This window comes from Salmo salar, chromosome 19 (assembly GCF_965601325.2).
Source record: "Salmo salar chromosome 19, fSalSal1, whole genome shotgun sequence".
In the NCBI taxonomy this organism is placed as follows: domain Eukaryota; kingdom Metazoa; phylum Chordata; class Actinopteri; order Salmoniformes; family Salmonidae; genus Salmo; species Salmo salar.
Window position 1 is genome coordinate 78,137,501 of NC_138309.1, and position 11,830 is coordinate 78,149,330.

Below are 11,830 nucleotides of genomic sequence, written 5' to 3' on the forward strand. Positions count from 1 at the left end.
GTGGCCCTGGAGCAAGGCACTTATTGCTCCTGTAAGTCGCTCTGGATAAGAGCGTCTGCTAAATGAATGGGACGTAAATCAAGTGGCATTGTTATGAATGACATCCTCCTAACTAGTGCTGTGCTGTGTGCTGTGCTGTGTGCTGTATACAGGTACTGTATGTGCAGTGATGGCTGGGCTACTTGGGCTGGCGGTTGTGTGGTTAATACTCCCTGTTCTGTGTTTAAAACTCATCTTGTGAGCCGCTGTCATGTTTTTGTAATAACAATCTCATGGAACATTGTGATCGTTATTGCTGTCCCATTAGAATAGCACAGTCAGCATTTCCAGCTGATACATTCTGCCAGTGTGGGGCCCATCCATCAACAGTGGTGCAGAGTTGCCGTGTGTGTGTGTGTGTCCTGAGTGAATGAGAGCTCATGTGAGACTGTGTGTGTGTGTGTGTGCAAGAGATAGAGAGAGACACACACACTCAAATACAACAGCTTTGTGTTTAGTGAAAACTCTTAGAGAAAAAGGGATCAGACACCAAGAGAAACTCCCGGTATTATAATGGATGGGTGTATTAGCAGGCTGCATCCATCTTGTCAGCTTTGTAACAGAGCCGCTCTATGCTAGGCTGGGTCGGGAAGCTCTCTCTCTCTCTCTCTCTCACCCCCCCACTCCCTCTCTCACCCCCCCACTCACTCTCTCACGTTCTCCCTCTCTCACCCCCCCACTCCCTCTCTCACCCCCCCACTCCCTCTCTCACCCCCCACTCCCTCTCTCACCCCCCCACTCCCTCTCTCACCCCCCTCTCTCACCCCCCCACTCCCTCTCTCACGTTCTCCCTCTCTCACCCCCCCACTCCCTCTCTCACCCCCCCACTCACTCTCTCCCTCTCTCACCCCCCCACTCCCTCTCTCACCCCCCACTCCCTCTCTCACCCCCCACTTCCTCTCTCACGTTCTCCCTCTCTCACCCCCCCACTCCCTCTCACCCCCCACTCCCTCTCTCATCACCCCCCACCCTCTCTCATCCCCACACTCCCTCTCTCACGTTCTCCCTCTCTCATCCCCCCACTCCCTCCCTCTCTCACCCCCCCCACTCCCTCTCTCACCCCCCCACTCCCTCTCACTTTCTCCCTCTCTCTCTCATCCCCCCCACTCCCTCTCTCATCCCCCCACTCCCTCTCTCACTTTCTCCCTCTCACCCCCCCACTCCCTCTCTCACCCCCCCACTCCCTCTCTCTCTCATCCCCCCACTCCCTCTCTCTCTCATCCCCCCACTCCCTCTCTCTCTCATCCCCCCACTCCCTCTCTCATCCCCCACTCCCTCTCTCACTTTCTCCCTCTCTCGTCCCCCCGCTCCCTCTCTCACTTTCTCCCTCTCTCGTCCCCCCACTCCCTCTCTCGCCCCCCCACTCCCTCTCTCACGTTCTCCCCCACTCCCTCTCGTTCTCCCTCTCTCACCCCCCCACTCCCTCTCTCACGTTCTCCCCCCACTCCCTCTCGTTCTCCCTCTCTCACCCCACCACTCCCTCTCGTTCTCCCTCTCTCACCCCCCCACTCCCTCTCTCACGTTCTCCCTCTCTCACCCCCCTCTACCCACCGATTCCAGGCCCATCATATCTCATTCTGTCAGGTGTGCTGGTGTAGTGAAGCCCCCCAGAGGGGGGATCCTGCCGTGTCGTACTCTCCAACTCGCTTGCAATGTTGACTGAGCGGAGCACTAATTTGTAATGAGATCAGAACTCCCACATGTAACCCACCTCCAGACTTCAGTTCTCCCCAATCCAGCTCGGCTATTCATCAAAAAAGTGCTGTTATTTTCCCCCTCTCGTGTTAGTTCCCTCTCCTATATTCTCTAGTCATAGCAGGGGGCCTGGCAGGGACGTGAGGTGGGATGCTGAATGCTACTTTAACTTCAGAGGCTTTTGTTTTGTGCATCTTTATGCTAAAGGCAATGAACTACTTTAAAACTAAGTTAACAGTTCTTGTGTTTCCCAACATGGGAATGTCATCTTTTCCACACCCGAATACCTCTAGTTCCACAATAATTTGCTAATGCGGTCAAATACCCTGGAATTTCCACTTGTTTCCTGAGAATCCCGAAAACCCTAAAGGCCTAGAATTCCAAACTGGAAGTCTTGAACCATGACTACTACACTGATACCTGACAGGGGTGGGTATGACTGGACACTGAGAGACAATAGTCCCAAAGTAACCCTTCTAAGACCTGAAGGGATGGAAAAAGCTATTAGTCTCACCTTTTGACCTGCACCTGTCAAAATGCTTCAGAGTGGAGGGAAAATAGAAAAAGGGGCCCCTCTTCTCCCATCTCAGTTACCTGGCACAAAATGGCTGCCTTGTTGCCTCACTCTCTCTCTCAAAATACAGCCAGGGGTGGAAACAAAGAAGCAGTTGGATCTACTGTTGATTTGAATTTCACTTGGCATCACTGTCCCCACTGTCTCTGTTTAAAGGTTGTGTTATGAACCCGCCAATGGAGATAAGAGTGTAGGGATCACTCTGAATCATTATCGGACCCTCTCTCCGGCTCTCTAACTCAAATCATATTACCAGGATCTGTTTTGGAAAAGCAATGACCCTCTGCTGTTTCTCCACAGTCAGATTGAATCTCAATGTCCAGGCCAGACAGTGGAGTCTAATGGTTGGAATACTGAAGTGGTTTGTTCATCTGGTATGTAACGGGGAATAGAGTTATGCAGGTGAGGGTATGAATGGTGAGGTCATGGTTGGCCAACAGAAATCCATATGTACACTACCCCTTGGAGCTGGAATGCATTTCCCGTTGTCTGGCTGCAGTGCAGTAGAATAACACGGCGAGGTCAGGCCTCTTTGCACGACAGGTATTTCTGATTACACAGATGCAGAGGAATGTTTTTTCTCTCTTTTTTTCCCTCTGGAGATGATTATGTTCCAAGGTGTGCTTCAATCCAGGTCTCTGGTCTGGACCCCATCGTAGTCCCTGAGGTCTGGAATGTTAGCGACGATCCGGTTAAGTGCCAACGATATGTCCCCAGTATATCAAAACCGCCGTCAATGTCAACATTCACAGCAGTGATTTGTGATGACACAAAGTACCCTTGATTCTTCACTGTCTTTTTTTCCCCCATAGAGTATATTTATACTATATATTTCACAGGTGTGCTCGTCACAATTCACTTCGGTTTTGACAAAACATCAAGTGGTCTGTAGAATGCTTACGGAGATCTTATGTGGTCACTGTTGATCCTTCAAGGCTTCCATAGTTCATCTCATGTTGAGTAGTGCTAGCAAAACCAGATTTGATCATGCTAACATGGTCAGTCATCAGTAATTTTTTTTTATATGATATCACTGTATTGATATTTTCATGAAGTGGTTTTCCTCTGTTGTGTTTTGCAGGAAGTTCTACTACATCACCCTGCTGAGGGACCCTGTGTCACGCTACCTGAGTGAGTGGCGCCATGTGCAGCGCGGCGCCACCTGGAAGACGTCCCTCCACATGTGCGATGGGCGCACACCTACGCCCGAGGAGCTGCCGCCCTGCTACGAGGGTACGGACTGGTCAGGCTGCACCCTGCAACAGTTCATGGACTGCCCCTACAACCTGGCCAACAACCGGCAGGTGCGCATGCTTGCCGACCTCAGCCTGGTGGGCTGCTACAACCTCTCCACGGTGCCCGATAAGCGGCGCTCGCAACTTCTCCTCGAGTCGGCCAAGAAGAACCTGCGCGACATGGCCTTCTTCGGTCTGACGGAGTATCAACGCAAGACGCAGTTCCTGTTCGAGCGCACCTTCCGACTGCGCTTCATCCGGCCTTTTGTGCAGTACAACAGCACACGGGCGGCCGGCGTGGACCTGGACAACGACACGGTGGCACGCATCGAGGAGCTCAACGACCTGGACATGCAGCTGTATGACTACGCCCGCGACCTCTTCCAGCAGCGCTACCAGTACACTCGGCAGCTGGAAAGACGTGCGCACCGCCTGGCGCTTCGGAGTCACGGGCTGGACCCCCGGGATTTGCTCAGAGAGGAGGGTGGTGTGGGGGGCGAGGGGACAGCCAGGCTGCCCACAGAGGACTACATGAACCACATAATTAACAGGTGGTAGCCCCTACCCCATCCCATCCCACCCCAACCACCCACTTTCCTGACCTCCCCATTGTCTGGTATGGTGAGGTTGCATCAGAGTGAATGTTTAGGAAAGGTGGCGTTTGGCACTTGTTGCTTCGGGAGGAAGAAAGATGCAGAGGATTGGGTGCTGCAGTGGCTTAGCTACGGACTTTGCATGAGGCGAGCTGTGGGTTGCGAACCAGATGACATCACTTCCAGCTACTGGATGACATAGTCCTTCTGGTCTTCTTGGACTATGTGGAGAGGTCAGATCTTTGATTGGAAGCCCATGATAAACCTGAGTCACGGGGCTTTGATTGGAAGCCCATGATAAACCTGAGTCACGGGGCTTTGATTGGAAGCCCATGATAAACCTGAGTCACGGGGCTTTGTGATTGGAAGCCCATGAGAAACCTGAGTCACGGGGCTTTGATTGGAAGCCCATGATAAACCTGAGTCACGGGGCTTTGTGATTGGAAGCCCATGATAAACCTGAGTCACGGGGCTTTGTGATTGGAAGCCCGTGATAAACCTGAGTCACCCTCTGGAGTTCACGGAGCAACAACTGTCTCTACTCAGATTCCCAATGGAGCTAAAGAAAAACGACAGATAATTCCTTTACAAAGTAAACAAACTTGTTTTACTTTCCTTTCTATGTCTTGGCCCATCAGAATAACATATGCGCTTAATATGTTGTTGTAAGGAATTACAAAGCAGTGAGATGGGAGATTACCTGTACTGGACATTTCTGACGAGCCATCTTTTTATTTATTAAATTGCTTTCTGATCATTTGAAATACATATTTTTCCAATGTGAGAGACTATTTGGCTCGGCTTGATATACAGTTTGACACTTGTAAGTTATAAAAGTCATGATGGTGACTTTAAAAAAAAAATCTGTCATAACATACTCATCCATTTGCTGAAAGGTTACTAACATTTGCTATCAAAGTTTAGAGCTATATCTTAATATAAATGATGGATAGTTTTTTTTTTTACACTTGTATGTTTTTACCATTTTGTCAATGTCGTGTGAAGAGGCCAGTCTCTTTGGTTCCGATGTATTTTAATTTGCCCGTTGTACTGTGATCTGTACACTAAAGGAGATGTACAGAATTGAATGAGAAGGTTAAATAATTAGTAAAGGTTTGTCCAAGAACATTTCTGACCACAACCTCCATACAAAAATGGATGCTCAACAGGAGACCGACCAAGTGTCTCGCACTGAAGGGGAAACAGGAAACACTGTCTTATTACTTGTACAAAATAAAACTTCTGTGAGTGTGTGCATGTGTGTAAGTGTGTGTATTGTAAGTGTGTGTGCGCGTGCTTTTGTTTCTGAGCTTTCATGCTCAATTAATTTCCTTCTGATTGGGATCAAATGTGTCACCTAAAACCAGAACTACAGTAAACGGGTGTAATGGATGGATTATCCATTGAGTTTGCCATGCTCCTCAAGATGTACACCTGTTGGGGCATTATAAAATAAAACGATGTAAAAAAAGTGCAACAGATTCCATATTAAAGGGGTGAAGAATGCACAGCCACTTGTCAACCATAAGATTTTTTTGTTAATAATTTAAAAAAAATGTAAACTGAAATAGGATGATCCCCTGGTAAACTGTGTTTAATTAACATTCTAACAGAATGTGTCTGGACATGATATAACCCTCATCAATCAATACTGGTGTATATGGAACCTCCATAACTATCCTATTTAAAATTAAATTCCCTAAGTCCCCCATCCAACAACAACAAACTGTAGTCCCACAGGCAGAGCCAGTACTAAAAACAGACCCAAGACTAATTGTTTGGGGAGTGTTAAGATGCTAATGCCTTATTATTAAGGACATTTGGACCAGTGTGTGCAGATCATGCAAATGACTGTCTTTTCGTCAAAAACAGAATGTTTGTTTTAGTGACGACTATTTACATTAAGTCCAACCCTCTCCGGAGCGGAGGTATAATGATTGGTAGCAGGAGACTTCTCTAATGCAAAGTATTTTTATCTTATTTGAGAAAGATGGCTTTGGGGAAGATGGATTACAAAACTATGGATTAGACAAATTGTTACAGAATGAAGTGTATGTGTGTGCGTGCGGTCGTGTGAGATAAAGAGAAAGCAAAAGTGAGAGAACAAGAGAATTGAGTGAAGTGGGACATTTCTAAATGGGCTCTGGTCTGGTTTTACCCATATTGTATTATTGCTGTGAGTATTTCTGTTCTTCAAGCAGATTGGATCTTCTATTCAACAATAAAAATAAACAAATATTCTTTGTATTTGAGTCTCTGCTCTTATCCCTCTTGTCATCCATTGTTTGTTGTCCTGTTTGCATTTGTTGTATTTGTCGTTTGTTTTCTATCTTGTTTGTACTGGGAATGGACCAGACAGCATCCAGAAAACTGCACAGCACGTTGCCAAGGACTGAAAGATGAGGAGAGGAGGGCCCCCCCCCCCCCCCCCGATAGCATGTGAAATCACATAAGTTATAACATTTTTTTTTTATTACAGGAAGTTAGCTTTAAAATGACAATTTCTCTTAACCTCATGGCAAAATGTGTCAATAGCAGGAAATTAGCTCAGGGATTCTTGAAAGTCAGGACAATCCTTGTCTGGCTGGGAAACTTCTTAATATTTTTTTTTATTGTAGTTTATTTGTATTTTATTTTTTTGGCATTATATGAGCTTAAAATGAACCATTTAGGGGAATTTTTATGAGAAAATAATTTTTTGAATACTTTAAATGTTATTCATTTCAATGTCGGCTCCATACCTGGAAATGCCCTTGTCCAGAGCAAAGGATCCCAATTTTAAACTCCAAAAAAGTGTTTAAATTCTGAAAACTGGCCATGGATATTAACTGGAAAATTATGGTAAGTAGGTTCTTGCAATAGCCCTCTGACTTTTTTTATAGAATATTTATCTCAAAACTTGGATTCCTAAAAGTAAAGTGACCAGATTTATGACATGAAAACCGGGGACATTTCCAGTTTGGCGGTCAATATACCATTAAAATATCCAATGTTATTATCTATGAAATAAAAAAATGGGGGGGACAATTCCGGTTTCATGTATTGAATCTCACTGTGATAGAAAGAGAAAACAACTATATTACAGAAATCCTACAGAAAAGAGAACTGTCTGATGTGAGCAGGCATTAAGTGGTCCTGGTAGAATAAGAGCAGAAAAGAACATGAGCAAAATTGAAAAAAAAGAGACAATAGTATTTGTGAAATACTTAACATAAGAAATAAGATGAGATTGGTAACTACATAATATACTTATACCAACCTAATCTGTATATTTCTCAGAAGAATGTATCTTCTTCAGGATTGCTCTGTCTTTGGCCAGCTTCTCCATGATCTCCTGGCAGGGGAGGATGAAGTATGTCTTCACAAAAAGCATGGCCTTGATGGTTAGAACAGTGAACCTATTTCTTGCTGCTGTCCATATATCATTGATTTGGGAGAACACTCTCTCTACTGGTGCATTACTTCCTGGTAAGCACATGACAACAGACGCTAATCTAGCCCGGTTAGTGTGTGGGATGTCATTCTCTTTGAAGTGTGTAACCATCGTGCTCCATATCTGACTAAACGTTGTCTCCAGATGTTTTCCATTCTTGAAGCGATCTCCCCCTTTAGGAACTCTTGCAGGCTAGTAACCTCGTCAAACAATGCATCCTCATTGATGGTCACATTGGGGCATCTTTCCTGCAGTGTGGCTGCAGCCTTCTGGATCTCTTCACGCTGAGGTTGCCTTTTTAAAAGGAGACAATGTAAATCTTTTAGATTGTCTGTGTGCTTTCCCCATGCTTGCATGTAGTTCACAGCCGTAGGGAAGAATGATTGGGATGTTTTGAGAAAGCTCTCTTTAGACATTGCTCCATTTCCCTCTAGCTCTCTCAGAAGTCCTCTGACCAAAACTGGAATGAAGTTGTCATCACGTCTTGCAGTCAATTTTGCCTCAACGTTTCTCAGAATTGCAGCGGACTCCACAGCACAGTGGTCCTGGTCTTCAAGCATCTTGATCGTGTCACTGAATACAGTCAGGTTTCATGGACAAAGGCCAGCCAAAGTTCGGTCAGTGGATCTTCGAACATTGTTCGCAGGACAACAGCGCATTTGTCTTCAGAAAGAAAAAAGGATTTCAATGACACATACATGGACAGCCAGCACTCTTTCTAGAGCAGGGAGCATGGACAGCCAGCAAACATTGGTGTCCTAAAATGTTATGATACTCCTGGACAACAAACTCACAAAAGCTCTTCAGTCTTTCTACTCTGACAGTGAAAATATATTTGTGAGCAGATACTCAACATCAAGGGGAATCATATTAAAATCTGTTCTGGCCATGTTATTTACTTATTTATTTCACCTTTATTAAACCAGGTAGGCTAGTTGAGAACAAGTTCTCATTCACAACTGCGACCTGGCCAAGAATAAAGCAAAGCAGTTCGACACAAATGTTTGTTTTGAACTTCTATTTTTAGAGGCAAAAATGTCTGTTTTGAGTCAACTCTGTAAGTAGCTTCTCACCTCCGTCACTAATATTCTGAAAATATATTGTAACTGTTCTGCAACATATGCTTAATCAATTAACGGGGCAATCAGCAGTTGCTGCATTCATTTTTGGACTTTTAATATGTACTCATTGATTCTTGAAGAATATTACTTTTAAATGCCTCATGAGCTTAGTTCAACTGTTCTAGCCCGTCAGAACCCAAAATATAAGCTTGTTTTCCTCCAATGTTTGTAAACAAAGAATGTAAAGAAACACTATATACCCTCAAAACATGGTTAAAACTATAGTTTTGATATCATGGATGGTCAATCCGCTGTCTTTAAATTTGAAAGGGAAACAATTCCTCCAGCTTCATCCCTCAGCTTTTTACCGAACCAGGGGTGGGGAGACCGCTGTGTTATTGTGTATATTGCTGATTGACGCTTTAAAGTATTTGCTGTGCAAGACAAGACCTAAGGGATAATGTTTGCTTTATAAATGTTTTATGTTCTAAATCGATAAAAACAAAATGCTAACGTAATTAGCTCTGGAGCATGTAATTGTGCTATAAAACAAAAATAAGTTGATTTGTATTACATATACTCAAGTATGAGAATTGGGTACATTTTCGACCACTAAGTTAACTAACACTTTGGCTTAAATGAATAATGAGTTAAGGAGTTGATGAATGACTTGCTGTCGGTTGAGAACAGGGCTGTACAATGTTGTCTGCAAGAAGTCAGGAAACATTTTGAGAATGTTAAGCAAGTGCACAGTTCTGTTGGGTTTGAACAAGCGGCAGTGGAAACGGAGAGGGAATTGGGATTATGACGGTCTCCCTGTCCCTACGGAGCAAGTCAAACAGATGGCAACAGCTGGCCAGGTTTAACCTGGGGGTGAAATCTGCTTGAGTTGAGCTCCACATGAGGTACCGCTGAGAGCATTCCAAGGTCACACTCAATCACCCAGTATATATCATTACTCTCTACAGAGAGCATTATTGCATTAACAATGTATTAAAGAACTGACGCAATACACGAGACAGCACCACATTAGCCATTCTCTTGGAATACTGGTTGCGTGTTTATGTGTTTGAATTTATCGAAACATACAGTAGAGCAAACCACTTTGGGTAATTTCTAGGTGAAATTAAAACAGTCCTAACAGTACTTTCTGGTGTAAACATGATTTTGATAACATGTATGTTTACGTTGTATGTTTATCATATGTAGTGATTAAGGGTTCTGTTGGATTTTTCAAATTGACTGTTGAAACATTACTTGAATGTGTTTCCTTCGTGCTCACTTACCTCACAATTTCAGTTCCATCTTTCAAGGATCCTGTTTTTGTTACCAAACCACCTAGCCTACATTATGTGTATCCACTATATATAATGTATTACTTTCGGGGCTTCAAGCTTAACGTCGGAGTCCTGTTTACAACTGAAGCGTACATATTTCAGGTGCCATATAGGAGTATAAACATGTGTCCACAAACACAACCAGGTGCACTTGTCACTATAACTGACCTTTAACCCAGACATGATGAATTAACTGAATAACAAGTCTTTCTGATGATATATTGTAGACGCTGTTGGGTTGTTTCATGTTGGAATCACAATGAATAAGTCAGAGCTCAGCTGGTGGCTGTGTCTGGAGAGAACTCCAAAGAAAGACTCCATCAAAACATTGCAATGAAAGATGAGTCGATTTGGCAGAGAAAGAGAGGCTGAGGAAATAGCTGGAGGATTGGCCGTAGAGTATTGTGCATTTTTCGGTTTACTCAAGAAATGAGTAAACCTTGTGCTTCTCATCACCTTTAAAATGTGTAAGTTGCACAAGACCATACATTCGCAACTGCCTAACCCAATTACAGTGTGACAAATGGGGACAGAATTTAATTGACAGAGCGATTCATTTATGTGAGATAAAACAGGCTTACATTGTATAGAGCTCTGAGATCAAAAGACCGCCTCAAAACTAAGACTGTTGTTAAATAACTCAAACTATTTCTCTCTTTGGTTTCCCGTAATGAGTGAACCATGGAGTGATCTCTTGCAAACCATTCAATTAATTGACTCAAACACATCAAACCAACTGAGTGATATTTATATAATTGAGCATTATAAGTATTTATTTTCTAAACAAAAGTTTTGTGAGTTGATATAAGGTGATAGCGCCAAAACTTTTCACTAATCCTTGAGTGGATGTTGAATTAATATTGACTCCCGAGTGGCAGAGCGGTCTAAGGCACTGCATCTCAGTGCAAGAGGAATCACTACAGTCTCTAATTCGAATCCAGGCTGTATCACATCCGGACGTGATCGGAAATCCCATAGGGCGGTGCACAATTGGCCCAGTGTCGTACGGGGTAGGCCGTCATTGTAAATAAGAATTTGTCTTTAACTGACTTGCTAGTTAGTAATGCTTAAATTAAAAAAAAATAAAATGGAATGGAATTCAAAACTAGCTATCATAGATTAGTCTCTGTCTCCATCTGCTGGTTATAAGCTGCCAATCCACTACTCCCCATTTGTTGATCTTGAATGGCATTTTCTTTTTAGTAGGTTTAAGTAAAACTGAGCCAACACATATAATGCTGTATTTCTTGTAATAAGCATGTATAAACATTAAGGTTCATATTATAATCTATTTCTATGTTGTAATTTATCAATGTTTATAATGGATTAAAAAAGAAACTGTCTTTCAAAGATAATTTGTAAAAATCCAAATAACTTCACAGATCTTCATTGTAAAGGGTTTAAACACTGTTTCCCATGCTTGTTCATTGAACCATAAACAATTAATGAACATGCACCTGTGGAACGGTCGTTAAGACACTAACAGCTTACAGACAGTAGGCAATTAGTTATGAAACTTAGGACACTAAAGAGGCCTTTCTACCGACTCTGAAAAACACCAAAAGAAAGATGCCCAGAGTCCCTGCTCATCTGCGTCAACGTGACTTAGGCATGCTGCAAGGAGGCATGAGGACTGCAGATGTGGCCAGGGCAATAAATTGCAATATCTGTATTGTGTGATGCTGGACCAGACAGAACTGGCAAAAAGTGCTCTTCACTGACAAGTCGCGGTTTTGTCTCACCAGGGGTGATGGTCGGATTCGCGTTTATCGTCGAAGGAATGAGCGTTACACCGTTACACCGAGGCCTGTACTCTGGAGCAGGATCGATTTGGAGGTGGAGGGTCCGTCGTGGTCTGGGGCA

General features: G+C 43.8%; 1 protein-coding gene across 1 annotated transcript in view; it reads left to right on the forward strand.

The window, feature by feature from the left end:
- Nucleotides 1-4,277, forward strand: part of hs6st1b (heparan sulfate 6-O-sulfotransferase 1b) — a 99,524-nt gene extending 95,247 nt beyond the window's left edge. The window contains exon 2 of the mRNA XM_014159644.3: nt 3,390-4,277. Coding sequence (XP_014015119.3) covers nt 3,390-4,101 — 712 coding nt within the window. The 3' untranslated portion in view covers nt 4,102-4,277. The remainder of the gene's footprint in view (nt 1-3,389) is intronic.
- The last annotated feature ends 7,553 nt before the right edge of the window (nt 4,278-11,830 follow it).